This window comes from Pavona decussata, unplaced genomic scaffold (genome assembly GCF_977016875.1).
Source record: "Pavona decussata unplaced genomic scaffold, jaPavDecu1.1 SCAFFOLD_179, whole genome shotgun sequence".
Classification (NCBI taxonomy): domain Eukaryota; kingdom Metazoa; phylum Cnidaria; class Anthozoa; order Scleractinia; family Agariciidae; genus Pavona; species Pavona decussata.
Window position 1 is genome coordinate 102,501 of NW_028145589.1, and position 27,763 is coordinate 130,263.

At 36.6% G+C, this 27,763-nt stretch overlaps 3 protein-coding genes across 4 annotated transcripts in view; 2 read left to right on the plus strand and 1 right to left on the minus strand.

The window, feature by feature from the left end:
- LOC146463260 (nuclear receptor subfamily 2 group F member 1-B-like) overlaps positions 1-6,853 on the plus strand; it is a 7,091-nt gene extending 238 nt beyond the window's left edge. Inside the window, exons 2-4 of the mRNA XM_085084552.1 lie at positions 2,054-2,329; positions 2,742-3,416; positions 4,362-6,853. Of these exons, the coding sequence (XP_084940678.1) occupies positions 2,054-2,329; positions 2,742-3,416; positions 4,362-4,612 (1,202 nt within the window). The 3' untranslated portion in view covers positions 4,613-6,853. The remainder of the gene's footprint in view (positions 1-2,053; positions 2,330-2,741; positions 3,417-4,361) is intronic.
- A 1,141-nt stretch (positions 6,854-7,994) lies between these two features.
- Positions 7,995-22,586, plus strand: LOC146463261 (EGF domain-specific O-linked N-acetylglucosamine transferase-like). Of its 2 annotated transcripts, XM_085084531.1 has the most exons (18): positions 8,028-8,206; positions 8,687-8,883; positions 9,429-9,529; positions 10,368-10,476; positions 10,718-10,818; positions 11,678-11,782; positions 12,975-13,081; positions 14,170-14,273; positions 15,736-15,828; positions 15,945-16,016; positions 16,702-16,788; positions 17,218-17,286; positions 17,577-17,635; positions 18,358-18,385; positions 18,932-19,023; positions 20,016-20,063; positions 21,393-21,447; positions 21,853-22,586. In XM_085084531.1, exons 2-18 carry the CDS (start codon positions 8,716-8,718, stop codon positions 21,994-21,996), a joined length of 1,542 nt encoding a protein of 513 aa, XP_084940657.1. In that variant the 5' UTR covers positions 8,028-8,206; positions 8,687-8,715; the 3' UTR covers positions 21,997-22,586. The 2 variants fall into 2 exon arrangements, with proteins under 2 accessions (XP_084940658.1, XP_084940657.1); XM_085084532.1 differs by lacking the exon at positions 21,393-21,447 and having other exon boundaries at positions 7,995-8,206.
- Positions 22,109-27,240, minus strand: LOC146463262 (histidine N-acetyltransferase-like). Its single transcript, XM_085084533.1, has 2 exons — positions 27,115-27,240; positions 22,109-23,826 (listed from the first exon to the last, which is right to left on the minus strand). Exon 2 carries the CDS (start codon positions 23,815-23,817, stop codon positions 22,879-22,881), a length of 939 nt encoding a protein of 312 aa, XP_084940659.1. The 5' UTR covers positions 23,818-23,826; positions 27,115-27,240; the 3' UTR covers positions 22,109-22,878.
- Between the last annotated feature and the right edge of the window lie 523 nt (positions 27,241-27,763).

Below are 27,763 nucleotides of genomic sequence, written 5' to 3' on the forward strand. Positions count from 1 at the left end.
AGTAGACCGACATTGTTTAGATAGATCGGCGATCAAAATCCAAGAATTCATCGAGTCATCCTTATTTTTGTATGTTACTATTAGTGGAAAAGTTTTCTTAAATGTCTGCGACTTGATCAAGAATTGTGCGTGATTAATTTCGGCTTTATTGGAAAGCCGGTGCATGCGCAGCTTCATGTCGCCGACGGTTTTCGCCGGCTATGAATTTTATGCCGGAAACTAAAATTAAATCCAGCTACTACAAATCTAAATAGTTTTTAGAAACGCAGCAAACATGATTGACGTTTTGAAGTTTTTGGTAGGTTACTTTTCTTGTGGAACCACCATCATCAAAGCTTATATGATCATGAATGACATTCTTGTTACATAATAAGCCTCTTACATAAAGACGTGGCTCGTGGCGGACGCGATATAAAAAAATCTCCAATTTGAGCAGCAGGTGACACAGATAAAAGTCTAAATGACAGGAACTTTTTTATTATTTTGCTTGATAAAATATTCGTATTGTTGTATGAAAATCGCAAGGGAAAAAAAAAAGAATTTTCCCTATTAATCTTTCTTTCTCTCGTTTGCGTTTGAGAAGTGTAAAAACGTGACATTTCACTTCCGGAAGGACACAAAACCGTGCAAGATGGGCGATTAGGGATACAAAGTTTTGTGGTTTCTCTGTTCCTAAGTTGTTGTTCGTGTGTGAAGGGAGAAAACAGTACCGACGAAATTTAAGCTTATATGACAGGGAACGTAGAGTGCGCAAAACCAAACTGAAGAATAGAGAAACAGTGAAAGAAGCAACTTGTCCTCAGTGGACAACCATTGTTGTCTGAGGCCCCGTCCAGTCACTAATGCTTTTTCAAAAGTATCCATTTTCGGGTCATTGAAAACGCATCAATCAATCTGCGTCCACACCACCGTTTTTGCAGCGTTTTTAACTTTCCACACTAAAACGCTTAAAAAATGCTGAATGACATGCTGTGTCATAGGTTAAACAATATGCGCATGTTCCAAAGATAGGCGACTTGTAAATAGTTATTTTCTTAACCTAAAGTTAAAATCATGCACAATGTTAAAGTGTTTTTCATAAGTGAGTCTGACTGTTTTGTTAAGATTATGATTGATTCTAAAATCAGGAATGTGCTCATCTCCAGACAAGTCTTGTCAAATATTTACATGTCTGAACTAAATTTGTACATGTACTTGTCCCGGACAATTGGACCAAGGTGTTGATGAATTTTCTTGGAACCTGTGGACTGCTTCGTGGCAATAGCAGAGATGCCAACCTCTGAAGATCTGAAATCTGGAGATTTTTTCTTATGAGCACCCCACCCCCTATTACCTCCACTCCCCCATAAACAAAATTAATGCACTTAACCCTCCCCCCCCTCCCTAGTTGGCACAAAATTCACACAGCACTAGAGCCTTTTCTGTCCTGCTCTTTAACTGGTTGAACGCTTGTCCAATCAGAAAGTCGTTTATATTGCAATGATGACAAAAGCCTATTTTCTTTGGTTTCCTTCAAAGTTTGTGGCAGATTGGGTAAAGCAGATATGCAAATGCAGCCATGACACAATATTTCTTAAATTTATGGAACATTTGAGTTGAAATATCAGGTTAACAACCAGAGACGTATATACAACCTACTGACGTTCCACAATTCACTTGACTCTGAAGATGACTTCCGCTCAGGTTGTCGAAACGTCAGTCAAAGTCACCACAAACAGTCCTTCTCAGGACTACACTCACCCGGATGATCATAATTTACGTACTTATGACATGACTCCTGGGTTCAAACCATTTACAATAATACTAGCATATTATGTAAATAAGGCACCAAGTCGCTTTTATCCGGGAGGTTTAGTCACCGGTACAGGAGACCGGGATATTCGTTCTGGATCTGCGAGAGTTGGCATGAGTGCAATAGGAGCTTTGAATGTAAATATAAAAGTTTCAATATAACTGTTAATTCTTTTCCTAGTTAATCGACCCAATTTCACCACTCCATGTCAGCGCTCCCTCAAAATTCATGGTTTAATTTCCTTTTGCTACTTGATTTCAGAAATCAAGACCCAGTGTTTTGGAAGCAATGATAAACTTCTAGCCCCAATAAAAACAGTATGGGGTGATTGTCTGGTATGTGGAGACCGTGGCACTGGAAAACATTATGGTATTGTGGCTTGTGAAGGATGTAAGGGATTTTTCAAGAGGAGTATTAGAAAGAGTTTAAACTACAGTTGTCACGGAAACAGTGTGTGCCCTGTTGACAAAGTTCACAGAAATAGATGCCAAAGATGTCGGCTGAACAAGTGCTTGGCAATGGGCATGAAAAAGGAAGGTAATAAAGCAACTTTAAATTATGAGCAAAGTACCTGATCAGTACTGTTTGTTACTTTTGCATGGTGTAACAGCTCAACATTTCTTTTAATTTTACACCCTACTAGTTCATATCTTTTAATCTCACCAGATGAAGTACTTTGTACAATTAGTTTTACATGCAGTAACATAAGCAGAATAAACTTAGTTGCCATGTTAAGTTAATGCAAAACATTAAGAAAATTATTGGTGACTCAACTTAAAGATAAAAAGTCAAAATCTGTAAATTACAGTAACAAAGTTAAAACTCTAAAACTAAAACTAATCAGAATTAATAGTTTAGATCAGCGAAAAAACGTACGAAAATTAAGAGACATCAGTCAATCATGTGCATACCCTTTGCAAATTTTTTACTGTTTTGCTTCCTGTTCTAGCTGTACAGTGTGAAAGGAAGCCCATTACAAAATGCGTGGAAAATGGCAGTAATGAAAACTACTTGCCAAATTTATCTGCTCAGAGTCTTAATCACCTGGTTCATCAGGAAAAACTGGAAAGTGAACCTCTAATGCCAAGCAGTGCTTCATCACTTCCATCAACATCAGCTAACTCTTCTCAAAACCCTCAGATTGCAACATTCCTTACTGAAGAGCATTATGACAGCATCATAAGCACAGAACATCTTCAGTTTAAACTTAAACCGCCAGCCTTTGGTGCGTCCTCATTATCAATGGAATATGTCTATGAAATTGCCACCCGTCTTCTTTTCCTTACTGTTGACTGGGCACGAAGCATTCAAGCGTTTCGTAGTCTGGAAAATACTGATCAGCTTGTGTTGCTTCAAAGTACGTGGACAGATCTCTTCCTTTTGGGTGTAGCACAGTGCTCTAGTTGTTTTCCTCTGTCCCCATTGTTGACACTTGCTGCAGCTTCCATCGAAAAAAATGATGCAAAGGATAGCAGTCCAAACCACAAATCCACTGCAGTGAATAAAGAACCAAGTGTGCTTGATACAATAATGAGTGTTAAGGAACTGGTTTTCAGCCTTGAGAAGCTTGAGCTTGACTCAGTGGAGTATGCACTCCTCAAGGCAATTGTACTCTTCAATTCAGGTACATTTGTTATGTAATTTACTGATATTTTAGTGAGTTAATATTACAGCAGCAAGGTCAGGTACAATGTGTACAGACTGTCAGTTCTCTGTTATCAATTTAGGGGACCTTACATTGGTCCCCGCTTGCTATAACTCAACTCAGTCATTTTACTGCAGTAATTACAGTGAAAGTGAGATGGACACCTTTCTAAATAAAGACAATTGGTGCTGGTTATGGTAGATTCTGTCTTACAAAGAAATGACTCTTGGTTTTGTATAAATTACAGTGTATGTGTGTCTGTGTTTGGGGAGGGGGAGGCATTGGCCATTTCCTGATGGAATGGAAGAACAGTGCATCACAAACATAAAATTCTGTGCTAAAACCTGCCATTAAATATCCTATGCTTAGTTTGGTAAGTAAAACTCGTCAATCACACCTGTAAATAATCATTAGATGACATAATTATGGACAATACATGTATTAGGTGACTTTATAAAGGGTTGTGCATCTCAGTCAGCAGGCCACAATCCAGTAATCCCCATATTCAAAGGAGAATTTATAAAAGACTCACAACTGCAATTAACAATTTAAACGGGATTCGAACCCGTGACCTTTGCATTACTGGTGTGATGCTCTAACAACTGAGCTATGAAGCCACACGGTAATGCGGAGGTCATGGTTTCGAATCCTGTTGAAGCCTGAATTTTTTTTCCAGGCTTCTAATTTGCAATTTCATAAATTGGAAAATTCACTGCGATGATCACTTCTCACTTTCATCTACATCCGCAGTTCATATATATATGAATCATTTCATATACTTTATAACAATTTAATTATTAATAATAAAAAGTTCTGTAGTAACTTTTTTTTGTAGAAATATGTGTATCTTTGCATGTACACAGCCCTCAAATTTTCCTAAATGTCTGCGTATGTTGATTTAGCTTCAATATCTCTTGTTTGCAGATTGTTCAAGTCTAAAGAATCCCAAACAAGTTGAAAGATTTCAAGAAAAGGCACATTGCAGTCTGAAGCATTATGTTGAAAAGAAACATCCTAGCTTTCCTGAAAGATTTGCTAAGATTCTGCTGCGACTGCCTGCCACTCGGATGTTGACTCAGCGGGCAGCAGAGGAGCTGTTCTTTTCTCCTTTAATTGGCACTGTTAGGATTGAAAGTATAATGAACAATATCATGTCAAACTCGAAGACATTTTAACATAAGATTATCAACTAATTTAGCTTTATATGCTGGGTATAGCAGTCCAGAGTATGTACAAAGCAGTTGGTTCATCATGTTTCAAAACATTTTTCTTCATTGAGGGGCTGACAGCATTAACTGTCTTATGTCAGATTTTAGGCCAAGTTTTGGTTTTACTCAGATTAGTGCCTTAAGTTTTTGCATTAATTTTGACCTTAAATTTAATCAACAAACATCGCTCTTTTTTCTTTTCTTGTTCTTTTTTTTTTTTTTTTTTGGTCTGTTGTTCTGCTGCTTTGTTTTGTTTTCCTTCTCTGGACAACTTCCGATTCATTTTTCTCAAAAATTCAATTTAAACTAGTGAAAAAACACATGGCAATGTTCTTTGAGCAAAAAAACAATCGGCTCTCAGGTTAGGTAAAAAAAACTCAGTTCTTATGTTTCAAGAAAATTTATTGTGTAAAATCATGACTTCTTGCTTTGTAGCAAATTATTTTAAATAAGGAAGTTAAAAGGGATTATTACCAGGACATGTACCTGCGTGCAAACCGCTATCCGAAATGACCATAAACATAACAAAAATTATCCCATACAGTTATCAGTGCCAAAAAAGGATCCTATATAAATCCATGCTTTAGAAATACCCTTATATAATTTGTAGCTTCCAAGACTCGTTACATGTAAATGAACTGCATTTACAGGAAATTCCCTCATAATAACAATACTATTATAATGCACAGTCTGCCTTAATCAAGACTCCTTCAGTGAACCACTTTTTGGAGACACCCCTTAAATGCACCGTTTTTAACACCTCTTAAATGTACCACTTTAAGACTCGTTCAAATAACGCACCACTTTTAAGGCTGTTATTTTCATGATCCACATCACAAAATAAAGGGCAATTCACTGCTCATAAAAATACCATATATCCGAACCTTATAAAGGCACCATATTTTGAGGTTGGGGAAGAGGGCTGCAGGCAGAGACCACCATCCATGTTATGGTTTGGTGGTTCATGTTTAAGTATAGTAGCTTTGTCCACCTGCCTTATACAGCTATTTCAATTAACGTTGTCGGATTAAAATCAAGCTAAAAGACAAGACCGCAATGTTTTGTGGGATTTTTTTTTATGAATAATTTCATCAAAATCATCCCTGCACGTGCAGGTCATTGTACTGCTAATTACAACCTATTGTTTTCTTCAGGCATGACTGATTTTGATGAATTTATTCATAAAAATCCCACATAAACTTTCGGTCTTGTCTTTTAGCTTAATGCTTTGAGCCGACAACGTTAATTGAAATAGCTGTATGTTGGGTTATTTGCCAGACATGTGCTCCTGTCAATTCCTCATTTAAAAGTCTTCTGATGACCCAAACTTGGGACTTTTTTTTCTTTTTTGATATCAACCTCGTCATATCTTGTTCAGAAGGTGGAATTTGTCTCATGCAGCTAGTATTTTTAATACTTGGGACAAAAACTGAAAGCCAGGGCCCATTTGTTTAAAAGTTGATTAACACTAATCCCTGATTAAAACCTGGAAGATATAATAAAGATTTTTCAGTTTGCTTGGTAAAAATGTTTTTAAAAGCTAATTTCAAGCTAATGGTAGGGAGAAATAGAAATCAAAACTAAAGGACTAAAGTCTTTTGGATTAGCATCCTTACTCGTACTTACTGGAGAGCTACGTGGATTATTATATCTCCCTAAGAATTTCTTACGGCTACAAAGTGGCATCCTTTTATTAATAGGTTAAGAAACGTAAATTTTGCTAACAGGAGCGCAAATTGAGATTAAATTAATTTTTAAAAGTAATTTTTTTTCTGTATTAAGGTATATAATTTATATATTAAAAAGAGTTAAATAGACCATTTCTGAGTTGCTTTGCACCTCGTTATGAAAGCGAGGCTAAGTGCAAAGGTTTTATTATGAAAATTAGTTTTCATTCATATGCAAATAAAACTAATTTTCATATGAAAAGTTTTGCAGTTAGCCTCGCTTTCATAGTAAGTTTCTCAGCTAGTCGGATCGGAAATGGCCTATGTTTAAATGTCTGGTCAAGTTAGGGTATTCCAGTTATGCTATAAATAAGTTAATATAAATAAATAAAATTGCTTAAATTGGTAAACGGACTGCCCAATTTTAAGAATAAACTTGATCTGAAAAGATCTGTCTCTAGTATTTGCGGAGCAACGAAAAAATACGCCTGTGTTATAGTGGTAGGAATATGTTACAAATCAATAAGTGGTCTCCAATGGAGTCATTTTCAGAGTAGTCATACCCTGTGCTCTGCAAAGGTAGAGTTTTTCTGTCCGTACTCAAAGGCATATGCCCCGTAGACAAGTTTTTGCCTCCCCACGCTTCTTTCATTGGATGTGGTTACCCAACAATTTGCTGGGTCTCTCCAGTGGTTTGCTGGTACGGGGGAGGGGGTGGGCAGCAGGGAGACCCTTATCGAGCTTTCCAACCTTCCGCGATCACATGGACTCTTACATCGAAAATTACTATTCTCTCTCGGCCACATCTTTTGGGACGACCCCTCACCCCACCCCACTCAGTAAAAGAGATTCGCCCCACTTGTTTAGCCTCAATATCTGCTGCTCTCTCGGGTTTCCAGTTGGGATCTCCTGTTCCAGGCTGCTTGCCCGAACAGCGGCTGGTTATCTTGTCTATAGTATTTTTTGTGTGTTATTAACGGCGATTTTTTTTTGCAATTACCATCAAGAAGAGAGACGCTGGGAACTAGGTTGCATCTAGCCCTCAATTCACTTTACTTTAGGTGTCACCCCTTTTTTAAGCCAATTATATATTTCAGGAACCTGTTCGATGTATCACATTTACTAAGGACAACTTACGTAACTAGAAAATTTAATCCGCGAAAAGTATGGGAGTTGCTTATGGGCTCCTGATATTTTTGCCCCCATAAACCACCCCGGGCGTCCATTCTGTTTCATGTTATTTGATGGTACTATTTCATGGTACTAAAGTACTGTCCTCCGCGGAGACGTTTTCGTGCCCCGTCAGTCGAATTATGATTTTGTTTTCTTTTTTCTTCTTGTTTTTATTTCTTTCTTTTTTGAGGAATTGCGCGTGGAAACTGAGTACGAAATTTCAACGCGGGAAAAATAATCGGTTCCAGTTCCCTTCCTCGGATAACATGGCGGACAGAGCGTAGTTTTGATGCTTGAGGGAGCTTGAGGTAAGCTGGTGTTTTTCAGTGTTTTTGTAGGCTTGTAGGTTGTTGTACATTGATCATGCAATTTAGTGACTTTGAAACAATTATCTTAAAATTCCCGGTATCTCAATTTCAGTCATTATATCGTTCATTTTCAAAAATGCTCTATCATTTCCCCATTTACTGATTTAAAATAAGCTAAATTAAGCTTAAATAAGCTTTATTATCAGCATTCTTTCGGCGTACTTCTGTTGCTGTGGTCATGATTTGCTTTGTTGAAATGGGATGAATGTATTAATGTTGCCTAACAGAGATCACATACTTATAATAGCGATCTTCAGCTTTAAATTTGAGGTAGTTTTTAAGTTATTTTTGTGACTTTAGGTATAAGCTTACGCTTATATTTCTTGATGAAGTGCCCATCATCAATGAAGAAGGTAGTTTAGTGATCCGTAAAATAATTACTTTATGATGACAAGTCTAGTTTTTTTCTCCCGTGAATTGTGATTTGGTTAGTAACGTGGCAATATTATTTTTCTTAATAATGAACCTTCAAACGAGAATTAAGTGTTCAATTTGTTGTGAAACACGAATTTGTTTTATGTCTACTGAAATATGAAAAGAAGGTGGCCAAGCCATTCACTGACTGAAAAAAAATTTGATTGGCTTGTGGTGAACAGCTTAAGATATTGTATGATGGAAAGTGATCATTTTTGGTCCCTGAGAGCCTTCAATTAGACCTTCGGTCATCTTACGATCTATAATTTTTGTTACTTTGTTATGCAGGCAATACACCACAGATAATGAGGATGCCGAACAAAGCATTACTTAGGATGTTATTCTGAAAAATTTAACCAGGCTTTCAAAATAACTATAATTTCTCAAAAACTAAACTGTTGACTTCTGTTTTATTTCAGATGGCCTGGGATGACTTAAATCTAGAGAAATGAGGAGTTTAATGACAGCTTTTTTGTTGTGCAGTTGGTGTCTTGAAGTGAACGTGTCTGTCATCCAGTGGGAGTTGCAAACCCTTGATATTCCACCAAGTCATATTCCATATTTCACGAGGAGTAATAAACAAGAACAAGAATTCTGCGAGGAGGGGGATTGTCAGGTACATGTTTCCAAATGGGTCAACTGGTCTTTATAGTCTCATATAGGTCTTTATAGAGTACTGAAGTGGTAATGTCACAGAACTGAATTTGTGAAATTATGGGGTTTGATGAGATATTTGAATGGAGCATCATGAAAAACACTCACTGGTCAAAAAACAGATCCTTACTGCAATTTACAGGTGATGTTGATAATGATGATAGTGATGATGCTGATGATGATGATGATGATGATGATGATGATGATGATGCTGATGCTGATGATGATGATGATGATGATGATGATGATGATGATGATGATGATGATCATTGATGGTAATTCATTTGGTAGTAGTGATCCACCACCTGGCCCCTGTTTATCAGCTAGGGCAAATTTTTCCAGATGGTTGAAATTTTCAACATCTGAAACATTTTCTATCTGTCATTTTTTTTTTATTTTTTGCTCTTTCTCGTACATCACATTAAGTCCATGATTTATCACTCTTTACTACCTGTTAGTTGATTTATTATACAAATAAATCTGTAATAACTGTATATTACTTTCAAGGGTGTAAATTCAAATAATATACCATGCTGGGGATATGAAGAAGACTGTGATGCAAAGAGTCAGTTTTCTAAACCTTCCTGTGTTCATCATCACAAACCATGGTATGTTGCTTATTAAATTAAAATTATTAGAAATTTTAAATTTATCAAGGAAATGAGCAAAAGAGTACATGTAGAACTTTAGTGGGAGTATAAAATAATAGTTAACTATTCAATATTTTATATATTCTTCATTAAAGACAAAGCTTGGAGCTACTCTGTGAGTTTTTTGGGTTTGGGTGGGTTTGTTATGCTTGGGCTCTGAAATTTATACCCTTTTATTAAAAACTGGATCATTGTATAATGCAATTCAGGGGATTTGATTGGCTTAGCAGCTATGGTATATGAGCCATTATACCATGCCTGAGAAATAGCGACCATAATGAATTGTCTTTTGGTTGTTCTTACAAAGCAAAATGAGCAGATCTAGCAATATTTCTTGATTGTTTTTAAAAACAATTATTCCATTGGTACGTGTTGGATATAAGATGATTATAGCCAACTCAGCGCTACGGGTCTCGTTGGCTATCTATCATCTCATCCAAAGTGCACTTGTGGAATAATTGTTAAATATATACCGGATCATGCTTTGTATACAGTAGCAATTCTATCCCGTCCCCTCCCCCACCCCCAAGGAATTTAAGAAAGGAATACATCTAGCTGGTGTACAATTTTATAGGAAAATATCCAGTTGGTTTACAAATGAATCACTGCAGTTAAAACTGTTATAGACCATCTTTCTATCCTTTTTTTGTGATGGAAAGTTATATTAATTTTAAAGGTGTAAAAGCTCCAAGGTTTTTGATCAAACAAACGATGCATCTATAGCAGTTTTGTATTGAGATCAGAATCTCAATAAACGACTATTTTCTCATCACAAGTGACTACATTTTTTTCACAGGGCCAAGACTCTGGAAGATCAAGCCAGGTTGTTTTGGCAGCAGGGTGATTTTGGTTACATCAAGAAAATGAAGGAACAAGTATTGGAGTTATGTCAGCCCAAAGAACTGGTATTATGTGAAGCCTACTTCATGAATAATATTTTATTGATAGCATTGTTTTGCCTACGTGTACCACTAACAAAAAACCTTTTTCACTTACAATACATCATAAATTAAATTTCTCTTTTTGAAACCTTTTAAATCCTGGAACCCTCTCTGGGCCTTGCTCACAGTATTGCATTTTGTTAGTTATTTAATAGTGGACTATAGATTGCTATTTCTCACAGAGATGTGTCCCTTTGTTTTCAAGGACGATTCCTCGCTGACATGCACCACAAATCTGTGGTATTGTCATGCCACAAACCTTTATTTTGATTTCAAAAATCTCCACCCTGAGTCTTCCTCTGACAGGTTAGTCCTCTGTAAAACTGTTGTAACAGAAAGGTTGTGACATCGGGTCATTGTTACTCCAACATTGGTCTAAATATGTTTTCTTACTTAATACTTGTCAAAGTGACCAGGGCCACCTTATACTGCCACTCATATTTGACTCTTAAAATGAACGGCTTAAATTCATATGGAACCTGTATTAAGTGGTTATTCTTGGGGAATTGCTGAGTGACTGCTTGACACAGGTTACACGGAATACATGTCGAACACACTCACACACAAAAAAATGCCATTTTACATGTATCTAGAGCATTTGATGCAGTTATAATCTTAGTGGTAAAGTTTATATACACAAAAGCATTCACAAAATCACTTGCTTGGTTAAGGAGAACGTGGTATAAAGGCAGACTAATTAACAATTAGACGGCGAGCTCGAGGTTTCTATCGGCTGATCGCCCCGAGCCAACTATCACAGACGATAGAAACCGAGAGCGAGCCATCTAATTGTTTTAGCATACCTCAGTAATCGATCTATGAAGCAAAAAGGTCTTTATTTCATAAATTTTGATATATTTGTGCAATGATGCATGCTAAATCGCGTGCGCTCTGACAAACTGCCGTCTATTGATTGATAGACGGCACCTGTGTAGCCAATCAGATTGCGCATTACGCGATATTCGGTCACTGAGGTATGCTAATTTACCATAGCCAGATGCCAAGATCCAACGGTCAGTATTGCAGGTCGTAAAAATTCAAATTATTACCTTGCATGCTGTTATTACTGACACTTCCCTCCAGTTTCCGTGCTGCATTCCGTACTGTAATTAATATTTATTTGACAACCCCATTATCCATTTGCATTTAATTGGCATGATTATAGATTTCGTGAAGATGTTTTCCGAGAAGGAGAAGTTGGTGGCCATTGTGATTTCAAGAAAGATTTACATAAGGACCAGAGCAAAAACAAAAGCCCTCTTCAGTCATGGTGAGTTTGTCCAATTACCAAAGAAAATTACTTACTGTAGATGTAAACCTCAATTTTCTTTTACTTTTGTGCAAGATATGAAGTTCTATTAAAAATAATAAATAAATATTGTTTTATAGTGTTCCCTTTGAGGCATGATTCTCGTGTGTGAGGTGTGATACTCTTCTTACTGGAGCTTAATATGAACTGTTAATTAAATTAAAATGGTTAAAACTAGGTGAAATGAATGCAAATTGATCATGAGCACAGGTTTCGTGCTACTCCTTGAAGTCCTTGAATAGCCCTGGCCCCAGTTGTTCAAAGAGCGGATACCTTTATCCACTGGATAAGTCGCTATCCGGCGGAGCAAATGTACTCCAACCAATGCTTTTGCAAAGTTTTCCACACAATCCCATTCTTAAAATTGACATATGCTTCTACTCTATTCACAAATTATAGGACTATCATGAAAATCTTGCACACATTTTATCTACTGGATAGCAAACTATCCAGTGGATAAAATTATCCGCCCTTTGAACAACTGGGACCTGGAATTTAATTTTAGATTTCAAGGGCGCTTGAAAAGCCCTTGAAAAGAAGAATTTTTGCTGAAAGTGCTTGAAAATAATGAAAACTCCTTGAATTTTTGTTCGGATGGGAAATAATGTAGGATTGTATCAAAGTAATTCAGGGATTGAGCGCAGATTTCAAAATTAGGGACAGATTATTGATTAATAAAAACATTTCAAAACATGGTGCAAGACAAAGTGAACTTGCTTTCAACAATCCTTGAAAACTTAGTTTTTAGTGCTTAATACTCCTTGAATACTCCTTGAATTTTTATGTCCAAAAACCAGTACGGACAATGTGAGCAATCCGACTACATTTGTATATGTTGTGGTTTAAATATTATTTTAGTTTTACAATTTTTCAAACCAGTTTAATTTTTGTTTCCTTTGTGTAGTATTTATTCATTACCATTTTAAAAATCCAAGAAAAACGGAAAACTAGTTTGAAAATTTTTAAACCCAAAAAATTTTGAACAATGCACAACATACATGCATATAATTTTTGTTAAGGCAGGTCGGTCAGGTCATATACTTTGAATGTCATGATTACATAGTGAACCTAGTAAATTAGCTACCTAGTTAGATTTTATGTTCATCAGTAAATTTAATGTCTGTTAAAAGTCCAATTTCCTATTTTTTTTCAGGTTTGCAGAACTTCAGCATTTTACTTCACTCAGTGTCAAACCCATTCAAGCTGGAAACTGTGATGTAGTTGTACAAAGACCAACAATTTTTATGAAACTGGATGCAGGTAAACATGGAATTTGTACTTAGTTTCATGCTCATAACAAACTCAAATTCAGTATAAACCAATCTTGTGGCCCACTATTAGCTGCATTCAGAGTATTCATAGAAAAGAGTTAACTTCCCTTTATATTCATTTCGGGATTAAACAGAAATAACTGAAATTTAAAAGCATCTTAGTTTTTAACATGTGAATGATTTTGGAGAAAGCTGATATTTTGCAAAATTTTAAGTGAGCTACATGTATTCTGCTTTTGAAAAACTGACCAAGATGTACCCCCTTACCATCCCCCCACCCGACCCCACCACCAGCCAAACTAAACTTTTGCGTTGTGTGGACAGTACTGCCATAAATGCATCATTGTGGGAAAGCCACTTGCTGTTGATTGTTTAAGGAAACATCCCATCCATTATTAAGAGATTGAAGTATCATGCAAAGCGAGGGGTCAGTCTGTATTATGTTAGGGATATACTGCAGTTACAATAATATTATTATGTTGATAAATATGTATATTTCATTAATATTAGTTTGTAATAATAACATGTAATAATAGTTTGATCCAACTTGTACTTGGAAGTCCTCTAAAATCAGCAAGGCATTGACCCAAGAAAAGTACAGTATCATGGAGCCCAGAACTTGTACAGTTAAAGGAGCTTGTCACCTGTTTTTAGCGTCACTTTGAATAGCCAAAAAACATATCTGTATGGATGATGTAAATGTTAAAATAATGGTTCAGTTTTGTTGACAATAACACTAATAGTGAATAGTATCATTCAACTTTGGCTGCAGACGGCTAGGATGGAAATGGATTGCAAAAATGTTTTCAAGTTTCTTCTGATTATTTTGGAAAAATTTCTATATAATTGAGCAGTTTTAACCAACATACAGCAAAACCTCCTTGACAGTGCCCCTAATTGGTTTGTTAGTCGTTGGACTAATTGAGTGCCACCCTCATTAAACGTTGATTTAATTATTACTTGTTGTTGTTTATTTATTTATTTGTTTTAAAAGTACATGTAGGCAGCCATACGTGTCAGTTCCTTGGGTGCCCTATGCTCATACTGCTCTAAACAAGTATTTTTGATTTGTTTCAGGTATTAATTTATATCACCACTTTTGCGACTTTGTGAACCTTTATGTGACTCAACACATGAAAGGAAGTTTCAATACTGATGTCAATATTGTCATGTGGGACACAGTAAGTATTTAACCCTTTAAGCCCCGATAGTGCCATATGGCACAAGATGCAATTACATGCTCAATATTCAGTCAATTTGCATGAAATTTGCACAACTAAAAGATCTTGGAAAGATCATCACATGGAAGGCATAATATCATGCCCCCCTCCTATATAAGACTTGATTTGCCACCCCTGCAACTTTTGGAACTTTTTATCTTTGTACTTTTTAGGCCAAGTTAATATCTGACAACAACCAATGCACTGAGAGCTGCAAATTAAGCTATAGTTTAGGGGCATACCCAATCTGTACAAGGAACAGGAAAACTTTAAACGTTTTTATTTTTTCATTTTGGGCACTTGTTAATTCAATCTGTGACCTCCTCCTTTTCTTTTGGTGTGATTTATAGCATACCCCAGAAAATACCTTTCAAATGGTATATCACATGTGGTCTCTTGGTTCATAGTTACCGATTTAGAAAAATTTGGCATTTCCTTCGGGGCTTAAATGGTTAAATTGATTCATGATATGTAAATAACAAACTCAATAGGCCATGGATTTTCCAAGTTGCTTTGAACTTGATCATTATAAGTGTGGCTAGGTGCAAAGTTTTTATTAGGAAACTTATGTGTAGTTTTCATTCATATGCAAACAAAACTCATCTCCTTATGAAAAGCTTTGCACTTAGCCTTGCTTTGATAACGAATGAATGAACGAATGAACAACTTTATTAACATGTCAGTGTTGTGAAAGCTGAGGGGAGAAGTCTCATCTACTACTGGTAATTGTGGATGCAATAAACATTAAAAGGTTTTCTACACTGTAAATCTAAAACTTATTACCAGTTGACTACAGGCACTTAAAATGCTAAAGTTTAAAATGTTACATACATCCTATAATTGCTGTATACAGATATCCTAAATTTAAAAATTAAACAGTCTATTTGACTGCAGGTACATGTACCAGCTAAAGTTACAAGATACCAGAATTTGAAGAAAAATAAAAACAATTACTACAGTTGTAAAAGTAACAGTATAAATTTACATTGCTGTCATTGCCATATACATCAGGAGCTAAGTGAGGACTATGTGGAGCAAAGGTTACAGTTTTTATAAAAACTGCATAGTATCAAGAATCTTGGTTGGAACAGCTTTACGAATAAAGGCTTAAAGTTGTTTTAGAGATGAAATGTTTCAGAGGTTCAAAGCAACTCGGAAAAGGCCTTTTTTTATCATACATGAATATAACCATGATTGCAATCATCATAAACTAAAATAATCTTAGTTTACAGCTGTTAAACATTATTGTTGATGTACAAATAATATTATTATTTAATACTCTGACAGCAATACATTTTAAGTTGGAAGTTGGTTGGATGGAAGTCTATTGCACTAAATGCTAGCTAAGATAACAGTCTCAACTGCTATAATTACAGGTAAGTACATTTAATTCTAAACTCTCGTCCTTGTTTTTGTGCTACAGAGCTCCCTCCCATATCGTGACTTCTTCTCAGACACATGGAGAGCGTTTACCAAGCATCCAATAATCCATTTGAAGGATTATGCTGGACAGCGTGTGAGTAGGAGAATTTTTTAAATTTCTGAACCCCACAGCGGCTGGCGAACAGAAAAGTATTATTAAAACCCAAGCCAGTTAAAGCAGCTTATTATCCATGTATTTATTTCTTTCAGGTGTGTTTTAGAGAAGCTGTGTTTTCTTTCAATCCAAGGATGATCCGTGGGCTCTACTACAATATGCCTTTGGTAAACAATTTGTTTTCTTTGTTTCATTTATGTTTCATTGCACAAGAAATTTTTTGTTTATTATAAAATTACTTGAATGTGCATCTGCTCAACAAAAAGCGAAAGCGACAAGGTTTATTTTTTTTGTCGCATAATTTTCAGCAAAATATTGTGTCCTTAAATCTCCATCATTTGCTGCAAACAACTTCACCAGATTTATTTCAAAGAACGCCAGAGATACTTTCTTCCAATGCTAAGAATTCACCTCAACATTTTCATATCCAAATATTCTTTGTGTCCAATTGGCAACAAAATGACACAGGAAGTTTTTTATGTCTGTTTTTTAATACCTTCTTTATTGTTCTTGTGCTTTTGTTTGCATAAATATAAGTTTCTGGAATGTGGAAAATGTCCACTGGTTTGGCCAGAAAACCAGCCATCAACATTATAGGACATTTTTGACATTTTTTGTCTTACATACATGCATAGTTTATTCAAGATGTAAGCCTAAGTTACAAAAAGACATCTTGAAAGGGAAGTAAAGAGGTCATCCCTATGTTAATACTCCCCAACAACAACAACAATAACAAAAAAGCAAAAAGTATCTAAGAAAAAATAAAAAAAAATTCCGGTAAACCAGCCATTGTTGAAGAAAAGGGTTAAGAATACATTATGTTAGTTACGGTCTACTGCTGTGTACTTTCAGGTGCCAAGCTGTGTTGGTAGTGGTCTCTTCAAGGCTTTCTCAGAACATACCCTGCATCGACTTGGTGTAACACAAGATAATCATAGTGTAAGTTTGTTGAATCACTAGAAACCTTCTCTTTCTCAATCATGGGCCTACTGGTAAAGCATCAGTGTGTCCTTTTGTTTTAGTTTTTTACAAACAAGTGTGGATGTTCAAATGTTATTGCCAAAAGAATTTTTTAGCGAGGCAGCATGGCCCAGTGGTAAGGGCGCAGGACTTGAAATCAGGAGGTCTCTGGTTCAAGTCCCGCCTCGGCCGCGCTTGTAAATAGCCAGCTGGTTTGCCTCTTGTCAGTTGGGACTTTTAACATGTTATGTTCGATTTGATTTATTGATTATTAATGTTTCCTATTATTTCTGAGTGGAATGCCTGTAAACTGGCTTGGGTAGCTAAGAGCATTTCCACTATAAACAAAGCATTTATATATTTATTTATTTATGAATATCTTCAGTTGATCATTTTTTTATGTTTCAGCAAGAAGAATACAGAATAACTCTTTTATCTCGGAGCACCCAGTACCGCAGAATTCTCAATCAAGATGAGGTGATACTGTTATCATTAATATTGTCATATTATTAGTATGAGTCTCAGTTTAGGGGTTTTAGAGTATCAGTGTTGCCACTAAATTGTAATTTTCATATTATTATTATAAGTTCTTTTATTTTGTGATTCATTTATGTGCCATAATTTATATATTAATAGCAACAAGTGCATAAAATTTGTGAAATGTTATTTTTATTAACCTTCCATTACTTTAAATTGTCAACTGTTGGGTTGTAAATTTTGCAAGTAAATGGTGATTCGTGTTAATAATTAATCATTTTAATATGCAGTTAGTGGGTGCAATGATGAATGTTCCAATGTTCAAAGTCAAAGTGGTTGATTACACATGGTAAGTCATTTTTCAACCTAGCAGCTATTTACCTTTTTGTTAAATTAACAGTTAAAAGTAGTCACTTTTCATCTTCCATCATCACTGATGACAACTTGTTATCAGAAATGAATTTATCCACTAACCTAAATTGTACATAACTACTGTAATTTTACTACTTTTTAAACCTTTTGATAATGTAGGGTAATAAACAATACCACCAAATGTTATCACACAAAAAAAACTTAATATAAGTTTTATTTTTACTATGTAATCAAATTAGGAAGTCAAACATTTGAGGCATCACTGTGCTCGCAGTGAAGGAGTGTGTGATGAACACTAAGTTCAAGATTTTTGTGAGACTAGCTACTTTGTGAGAGAGTGAGACTTTCTTGAGCAGCCCTGCTAAACAAATTCAGACTCCATGACAACTAAATGCAAATAAAAGTAATTGACACTGAGAAAAAATTACAGATGAAATTTGACAAAAAATTAGGTGATGTTATTTCAAAGACCTTTCAACACCTTCAACAGTTGCCTTAAATCTGAAACCCCAGAAATCAGGTTATGTCAGAAACCCGTCAGGGTTGATTCAACCCCCTTAGGAGTTTCTGGCATGTGTAATGCAATTTGACACAGTAAGTAAGTTAGTTATTTTAATAGTCATGTTAGGTAAGTATAGTGTTAATTATATCAGATTGATAATCATAATAATTTTACTTCCCCCATTAATTTTCTTGCAGGCAAATGCCCTTTTTAGAACAATTAAAGGTAGGGTTTTAGTGATGGCAACTGAGAATTAAATTTTTCTATTTTGAAATATTTTCAATGTGGGTATTTATATGACCTATAATCAGAGTTGTTCATAGCTTAAAAACGTTTTAGCCAGAGAATGTTTTCTTAGGTTTTAAAATAATTATATTGCTGTGACAATAATGCTCCATAGTATGTACAGCTGAATGTAGTGATGTTTCTTCCTTCAATAACACTAACCTTAAATAGAAACACAGTAGAGGTTTTGGAAAAGGAGAAGCTTTTGAGGGAACACAATCCCATCACTGTCAAATTAACTTCTGCGAAGAAAAGATATGCCAACTGAAAATAGTCCATACAATTCCGAAAATAATCCAGGTTTTGGGTAGGAGGGAGGGGTGGACTTTTTAGTAGAGTGAAATTTCACATTGCCACCACCACACCCTCCCTCTCCTCCCCAGAAGAATGAAATTGCTGGTTAGTTACAAGTTGTTTAATGTTTATTTTTTATAGCGTGTACAGCTCTAGTTTATTTATGTTAATATTGTTGTTATTTGCTACTAGATAACACATAATTCTGACATATTTATTGGAATGCACGGAGCAGGACTGACTCATACATTGTTTCTACCTGACTGGGCAGTGCTGTTTGAATTGTAAGCACTAACAGTTAACCGTGTTCTAATATCAAAAGATTTTGTTAAATATTTTAATGCAAAGATTAGTGATAAAAAAGTTACATGTCATTTCGACAACTCAGATTTTCAGATGCAGATATATTGCGCAAAAATACAAGAGTGAAACATAACGTGAACAATACATGCAGCGATGTCATTGACATTTTCACACTTGAATTTTTATATTAATTTTTTGAATCAACTGTTATTTCACCCTTACATTTTAATCAACAACAACAACAAGCTTTATTACCAAATTTAAAAGTTAATCCATTTGAAAATGACTCTTTTATTGCTAAAAATAATTATTTACCACTAGATTACACATGCATTAATTATTGTACTTAAAAAGAGATAATTATATTTACTATATGAGGCACTGGAAATGAGTGCCCTAAGTTACCTGTCAAGTGTGTGCTAACAAGTTGAAAGGGTTGGCATTATTCATATTCAGGGCTGACTGCATTTTTGTTTTTAAAACAACAGTAATATTTTAACATTTCATGGGCATGTGGAGTCTAGTTTAACAATAGGGAGTTTAAGAAACGAGGACGGCAACGGTAACGAGAACGCCACAAAACAATGGGCTTAATGAGCAAAAACAATCGCTTTGCAGATGCGTTTTACATTTTGGTACATTTCTTTGCCGTCCTCTACAAAACAACAGCGTGAAATGACCAAATTTTAGGTTTTCTTGAGAACAGGAGCGTATGACGAAAAAACTTCTTTATTTTTCCTTACTTTGACGTCGTTCATACTAATTTAGTTCCTGGAGAGTTCGCCAGCATTTTTCAAGTTAAACAAATTTAAATGATTGCGAAAGAGTCACGAAAACGAGAAGTTATATTTTTAAATGACATTCTCGTTACCGTTGCCATCCTCGTTTCTTAAACTCTCTAATAACTGTGAGTTGTCAGTACATAGAATGTGTGCTTTTGATTCATTTAGTGACTGTTGTTTTGTGACTATAGGTACAACACAGAAGATCCAACCTGTTACAGTGACTTAGCAAGACTAAGGTTAGCAAAATAAGTACTAGGGAATAAATTTGATCATATTTAGAGAACTCTAAAGTTGAACAGTGCAGTACTCATATGAATTGATGCTTTAGTGATTACTAAATTATTTCCTACAATAAATGCAACACAAAGGTCACACAAAGACTGCTTTGCTTTGGAAGCAGCATGCAGTTCCAAACAATGACTGTGGGAGCTAGCGCTACATTGGCAACACTAAGCACTGCATGTAAACATGCATTTACAGTTGTTTCTTGAAATTGTAATAAACAGTTAATTTGTGCTAAATTTTACATACTCCAAACCTGGTTTTTCAAAAGCTAATAAGTCCTAGGACTAAACACTAATCAAGCTGTCCTTTTTCTCTTGTTTAAACCCTTTCTTTGCTGCATAATAGACCATTTTCGAGTTGCTTTGAACCTCATTATGAAAGCGAGGCTAAGTGCAAAGTTTTTGTTAATTGAAAAACAGTTTTCATTCATATGCAAACTAAAACTAATTTTCATATGAAAAGTTTTGCACTTAGACTCGCTTTCATAGTGAGGTTCACAGCAACTCGGAAATGGACTATTTGCTTTGTTCAGTTTGAGATTAATGGTTAAAAGTGAAGGAAAAAAATTCAGAAACTACTTCACACACATATGTAGGTTTGATTACCAGCCGTTGTTCGGGAAATGAGCCTGCGCTCACCCCTGGGAGGGAATGGTGGAAATCGAGCCTACTTTCACAAAGTTGAGTAATATCTCAATTTAACGATTGATGTTCATCTTGGATCAGAGTGTGAGTGGCACAAAATGGGCAACATTAAAGTTGCATTAAGATTTTACTTAAAGGAGTACCATTGTCTGTTTTTAGCGTCACTTCCAATAGTCAAAAAACATTTTTATTATTAGAACGGGGCATTGTTGTAGTTTTTTGGTTAGTGGCAAAATAAATGAATTGAATTGAAATGATGGTCGATTATACTGATTGCCCTGCTCATCCACAGAAAGTAGTTTTATTATTTTTGGCTACAGATGGCTAAGATGGAAATGGGTTGCAACTTTTAAGAAAAAATGTTAAATATGATTTTTCTTCCTTAGAAAAATCACTGGATTATTTTCCTCCCACTGTTCCTTGATATTTTCCACAGTTACAGTGTAGGATGCAACTGGTACATCATAACTAATCATCATAAATATTTGAAGACAAGCTATAGCCTCAATATATTAGGATATATTAACATTTTCCTATATAAAGAAATCTTCCAGTCCCAAGCAAATTAACTTCTTCAAAAGTTCAATCTTAAACACGACTCCAACTGTTTTTATTCCCATTGTTGTTTTATTTCAGAGGTGTCAATTATATCACTTGGGAACACAAGGAGAAACTTTTCCAGGAAGATGAGGTATGCTTTATGTTTTGTCATGAGCAGGGTCAGGGAAAAAACAACTGACTGTCAAGTGCTAAGCTGGAGGTCACATGATGGTACAGATTTACAGCGTGTTGACAGCTTTTACAGCAAATACCAAATGCAACTTTTTCAACTTTTTCACAGCACTAAGGCCCTGTTCAGAATAAGTGCCTGGCCTGGGCAAAAATCTTTCCACTGTTACTGGGGTATCAGTCAGGGAAAAAACAACTCAGTTCCTGGCAGTCTGACACTGGCACTGGTCTAAACAGGGTTAAGCCAGTTCCCTCACTTTTTTCCCTTGCCTCCTTAAATAGACGAACAAGGAAACAAGTTTGCTTGGGACTGGATTTATGTTTTAGAAGGTCACAGCATCTATTAATTGTTTTTGTTATGTAACAGGGCCATCATCCAACACTGGGCGCTCATGCAAAGTTCACAAACTATGCTTTTGATGTGGATGAATTTATGAGGCTGATTTACAAAGCAGCTGATGCTGTACAAGAGAGCAGACAAAAATTACTCAACACTAGTAGTACGTCATGAACCTAGGTGTTCCTATAATTTTCACTCTTGGTCACTGAGTTTTAGACTATATTGATCACAGGTCACCAAAGCATAGTATAAGAGTCTGTATGGCATTAACATTCGATTAAAAGTTACTCCACAAATAACTTGCTCCCTCTGAAAGTGGTTTTGAGCAGTTTATCTCTGAGTGACAGGTCCATATGCAAGTTAAGTTATTGATAAGTCTCAATAACTAAGAGATGCATGTTAACTGCTCAAAATGACTTTTAGGAGCACTGAGAAGCCATAAAAACACAGCTAAACACACCAGGTGAGCTTTTTCAGACTTTCTTGTAATTTTTGTAGGTTTTTGAGGGATGTTGTTTAATTTTTGATCAAAACTATTACGTTTTGGTTACCTGTGAACATTTTCAAATTTTTCTCTCTACCTTCTCAAATAAATCACAGGCAGCGCAAGCTCAAGCTGTGAGCGATGATCATCTGGCGTTATAACAATAGTGGTCATGACACAAAATAATATAAGAGTTTGTATGGAAATATTTACGATTGGGTTTAGGAGGTAGAAATACGGGAAAATTCTTAATAAAAATGACATACCTTGCTTCTAAGGTGTATTGCCTATTGTCTGTTTGCTTCTTTTGCTGATTTGAGGTCATTTTAGCACGTTATGGCTTAATAGGTTTCCTACTCCTAAGAGAAAGACAAGGTGTCACAGTCCAGCTCGGAAGGCCCCATCCGGGAAGCAAAAAATCCCAGCTCAAAATGATCGAGTGGCCACAAATCCAACACAGGGCCAATTACAAATGTCGTAGTTTCATGTCGGTTGAATAGCAAGAAGAATCCTCTAGCTACAAGTATTAAAAATAACTTTGGAGATATGCGGCACCGGTCTGGATTTGGTTAATAAAGTTCTTTTTCAAAGAGCAGAGCTCTAAAGTCATCAAACCTCAAAGTTTCCATCTCCAGTCCTAGTGTTCCTTGCAGTAACTTCACCGCTGTGTCTTTCAACAGCTTGTCACGGTCATGGCTAACACGAAATATGATATCCCCTTGAATATTTTGACAAGCAGTTTTTAGATTTATTAAGAGATGTCCTTGGAAAAGAGCAATGTCATTACCAAACAGTGTTACCACCCACTGTGTGAAGTTTGCTGTGGGGTTAATGCGACCATGACTTAAGGAACGAAGTTGGTCTGTCTGTGGTACGTCAGCAAAAATGTAGTCTCCTGGTTCCATGCATAAGTTAACATTGGATGGAATAGCTTGGTAAGGATTATAATCAGCGAGGATGATGTCTTGTTTAAATATCTCTTGGTTTCTGTGTAAAGCTTCCTTGAATTTCTCTACATCATACTGGCATACCAAAGACATATGAGAAGCCCAAAGGCCTAGTTTTAAAATTTGAAATTTATCCTGCTTTACCACAAACGCATAGGAATCTTGCTCATACAGGAATTTGTCACCCATCTTGGTAGCTATGGCAAGGCGTGCATGATGGGTATTACCTAATGTGTACCTTTCACGGATAACTTTTGGGAATTTGTTCCTCACAAACTGTCGAACAGCCATAACAAACTTGGTTCCCAATCCTTTTCCCCGAAAGAGAGGATGTATTCTGAGACCTTTTGAGATAAATGTCTGCCCTTCATCAACAATGCAAACAGCACAGAGTCCAATGGCTTTTTCTTCATAAGTCGCTATTAATACTACAATATTGTCCCTCTGTAACCATTGTTTAAAAAGGTGTGGTGTGCCATCATGTCCTTGATAAATCCCTTCTGACATTTCAAGTACTGCTGGATAATCCTCTATTGTTGCTGAACGTACATTCAATTCCATTTTCAAAACCTTTAAGATAAAAGATAAGCCAGACTTCCTTGTTAACTGTTAGTTGCCATTTTAGATAACAGCAGGGTGGTTCTCCTCAGAATTTTTGGTGGGGCATGTCTCAGTTGCCCAAACCCTGACCAAAATATGTAACTACACCTTGTCACCCATAGAGGGACAATGTGAGATAGCATTGCGCCTGCATGAACTCAATACGTTGTTGCCTTGGTTGAGCCAATCTTGTTCCCATAGCCTGCGTTACCCTTATCCAGCGGAACAAGCAACGGGAGGGTCATTGATCTTAGGGTGCGTTTCTTTGGGAAAATCCAATTCCGGATTTTTGATCTTAGATCACTCGGATTATGGCGCATCAAAGGAACCGATAAACCCTTACCCAGAGTGGATTCATTGGTTCCTTTGATACACCATGATCTGAGTGATCTTGGATCAAAAATCCGGATTCGGAATTTCCCAAAGAAACGCACCCTCAGATAAAGCAACGCAAAATCAGTTTTAGGATTAAAAAATCTGGATTTGGATTTTCCCAAAGAATGGCACCCTTAGAATATTTTTCACCCTGAAGATAGCATAATTTTGTCATTCTGTATGGTACTGAATTGATTCTAGAGAGATGCATGCTACATTTGCCACTCAGGATGGTTTGACTGAATTCTCTGAATGCACGTTTTTGATCAGCTAGCACATGTTTTAGAAGTGTGGATGTTTGACAAGGACGCCTCTGCATTCCAACTAAACATTCCAATTGTTTAGTTTCCGATTCCGAATTCCGAGTTTTAACGCTACCCTTTTAAAAACAGCGTTTTCCTTTATGCCAACGAGCGATTAAAGTTTTTTTATTTCGTATTTTTTACCCCAAGTCATATATTTCGCCATTAAATATTTCTCTCCCCGTTCTAAGAAACTTATTTCCGATTACGGATTCTTGTGTTGCCCGGTCAAGCGTCACATGAGACAGACGAGGTAAAATTCGTCAGATCTACCAACACGTTCTATCCGTCTGAAAGAGATGTTGACGTGTGAAGATCGACTCGGGAAGAAGGGTATGGCTTCGCAAGTGTCTTTCTAAAGTTCTTATAGTCAACTTCTATATAGAAACATTTGGTTCGACGCTATAAAGAACTCGAAAGATCGACGTAAGACCTAGTTTAGGTTCCTTGATGAGAGAAAACCAATCTGTAAACAATAGGAATCGGGGCTAAATTACAGAATACAGGGCCACTCATTTACATGATAATAGCATCTATTTAACAATTAGATTATGAACTCGAGATTTCTATCGCGTGATAGCTGATGAGGGCGCAGCCCGAATCAGCTATCACGCATAGAAATCGAGAGCGAATAATCTAATTGTTTTAGTATACCGTATTTACTCGAATAAGCGCCGCGGCGCTTATTTAATTTTTCGTGTCTCCTGTGAGGCGCTTATTCGAGGGCGGCGCTTATTTGAGGGCGGCGCTTATTAAAAGGCTCATACCACAAAGCCAAAACATTTTGATTGTACAAGCAACGCTGACAATCTCCTTACTGCAACAGTTACAGGGAAGAGAAAGAGGGAGGTTGGGCTTCTCTTACCAGCAAAGTTTACAGCCTTCACGCAAGAACTGAAGAACGCGAACATTTTGAAGAGAGAACTAAATGAAAGAGCATCAAGATATACTCACTTCGAACTGAAAACATCACTATTGATGAAAATAAATTCCCCTTGTTGGCTTAGAACCGCATTGCAGCGATTACAGTGTATTTTTATCATCTTATGGAAATACTCAAATAATCGCCGCACCGGTGCTGCGGCGCTTATTCGAGGGCGGCGCTTATTAACCATTCCGCTCCATGTGCGGCGCTTAATCGAGGGCGGCGCTTGTTCGGGGGCGGCGCTTATTCGAGTAAATACGGTAAATCTACTGGTCGTTCAAAACTAAACAAGTAAATTAATTATATCCTCATCGCAGACACTTCGAAAACGCGACGAAGCGGCCGCCATTTTGTTGAAAACCGCTACCACAGGGGGCCCATACAAACTATGTGACCGTTTGTATTTTGAATTTATAGAGGCAATGTATGGGAATATCGAAAATCCTCGTATTATCGTACTAGATTGCGATAGATATTCTCATTAAACATCAAAGTAAACGTAGTTTTACCTTAAATGTTGTGTGTTGTCGTTCCTGAGGTTGAAGACGGCAATTTTAGCCATTTGAAGGGTTCGGCGTTGAACGTTCACTCGAGCGTAATAGAAGAGTGACAAGGGAGGAAAACTTGTTTTGAAAGGGTTCCAGCGCCGGAGCGACTTTTCCCCCAAAAAACGCATCGCTCCGATTTCAAACTTCACAGCATGAAGGTCAAAAGATTTTCGATTCTTCTCGTACCTTCCAATCGAAAATCCATCCAAATGGCCCGGAGCTAGTCCTCGAAGAAAATCAAAATCCCACAGTATTCGAGCGAGTGGAATGCATAGCAAAATGCTTACGTGCCATTGTTTAACGTTGTCCAATCAGAAAGGGGCAATTAGCGGGACGGTTTGTAGCTGGCACGTAAGCATTTTGCTACGCATTCCACTCGCTCGAATACTGTGGGATTTTGATTTTCTTCGAGGACTAGCTCCGGGCCGTTTGGATGGATTTTCGATTGGAAGGTACGAGAAGAATCGAAAATCTTTTGACCTTTATGCTGTGAAGTTTGAAATCGGAGCGATGCGTTTTTTGGGGGAAAAATCGCTCCGATAATACTAGGATTTTCGATATTCCCATACATTGTCTCTATAAATTCAAAATACAAACGGTCACATAGTTTGTATGGGCGCCCTTTGCCGCTACTCACTATCTATCACAGATTAGTATAAATCTACTAGTGTTCTATCACGAATGCCGTTCTCTGATTGGCTACGCTACTCGCTATCTATTCTGTGATAGATAGTGAGTAGCGATTTTCAACAAAATGGCGCCTGCTTCTTCGCGTTTTCGAAGTGTCTGCGATGAGGAAATAGATAGTTTACTTGTTTAGTTTTGACCGACTAGTAGATTTATACTAAAACAATTAGATTATTCGCTCTCGATTTCTATGCGTGATAGCTGATTCGGGCTGCGCCCTCATCAGCTATCACGCGATAGAAATCTCGAGCTCATAATCTAATTGTTAAATAGATAGCGAGTAGCGTAGCCAATCAGAGAACGGCATTCGTGATAGAACACTAGTAGATATATACTAATGTGTTTTATGTGTCGTTCTATTGTGTTATGTGTCGTTCTATACGCCAATAACGTAAAATTAACGAGAGAGTTTTGTTCTTACCTTTCAAACTCGCTGGACAACCGTTTTGTTCGAAATATCTCGTTCATAGACTGTTCACAGTCCCCCTATTTTTCCTTGGGATTCTCGAGACTACGGCGCTTCGATGTTGCTGCCGCCATCTTGGTTTGTAAAAGCGAGCGCGATCTGGGGAGAGTATCTAAACTACCGGGAGCGGCGGGAAAAATAGGGACAAAATGTACGTAGATGCAGAAGTTTAGTAATTATTCATTATGTCCCCTTACGTTCAACCTGACCATGGGTAAATTTATTATTACTTGTAGTCGGTCCACTTGCTGACTCACTTATAAAATTTAATAATTATAATTTTATAAGTGAGTCAGCAAGTGGACCGACTACAAGTAATAATAAATTTACCCTTGGTCAGGTTGAACGTAAGGGGACGTAACGAATAATTACTAAACTTCGGCAACTACATACACATTATTGTTTACAGACTGCTATTCTCGTGATCATCTCGCGCAGAGTTCTAATTTTAGTTCAATAGGATACGGTTTTTCCCAAAGAGGTTGGTTATGCAGAGTTGGCCCTCCACCCGATATCTCGAAATGTAAACACTGCTCTTCGCGAACACCTTTTACAACAGATCATAAACGAAACCAACCTTTTACCTTGTTCCCACTTCACGTGG

Bases quoted from the DNA above. Each gene is read 5' to 3' on its own strand.
- LOC146463261 (XM_085084531.1), top strand. From the start codon at position 8,716: ATGAGGAGTTTAATGACAGCTTTTTTGTTGTGCAGTTGGTGTCTTGAA. The intron at 10,477-10,717 runs GTATTATGTGAA...TTTGTTTTCAAG, and splicing joins TATGTCAGCCCAAAGAACTG to GACGATTCCTCGCTGACATG. The intron at 18,386-18,931 runs GTAGGGTTTTAG...ATTTGCTACTAG, and splicing joins CCTTTTTAGAACAATTAAAG to ATAACACATAATTCTGACAT.
- LOC146463262 (XM_085084533.1), bottom strand. From the start codon at position 23,817: ATGGAATTGAATGTACGTTCAGCAACAATAGAGGATTATCCAGCAGTA.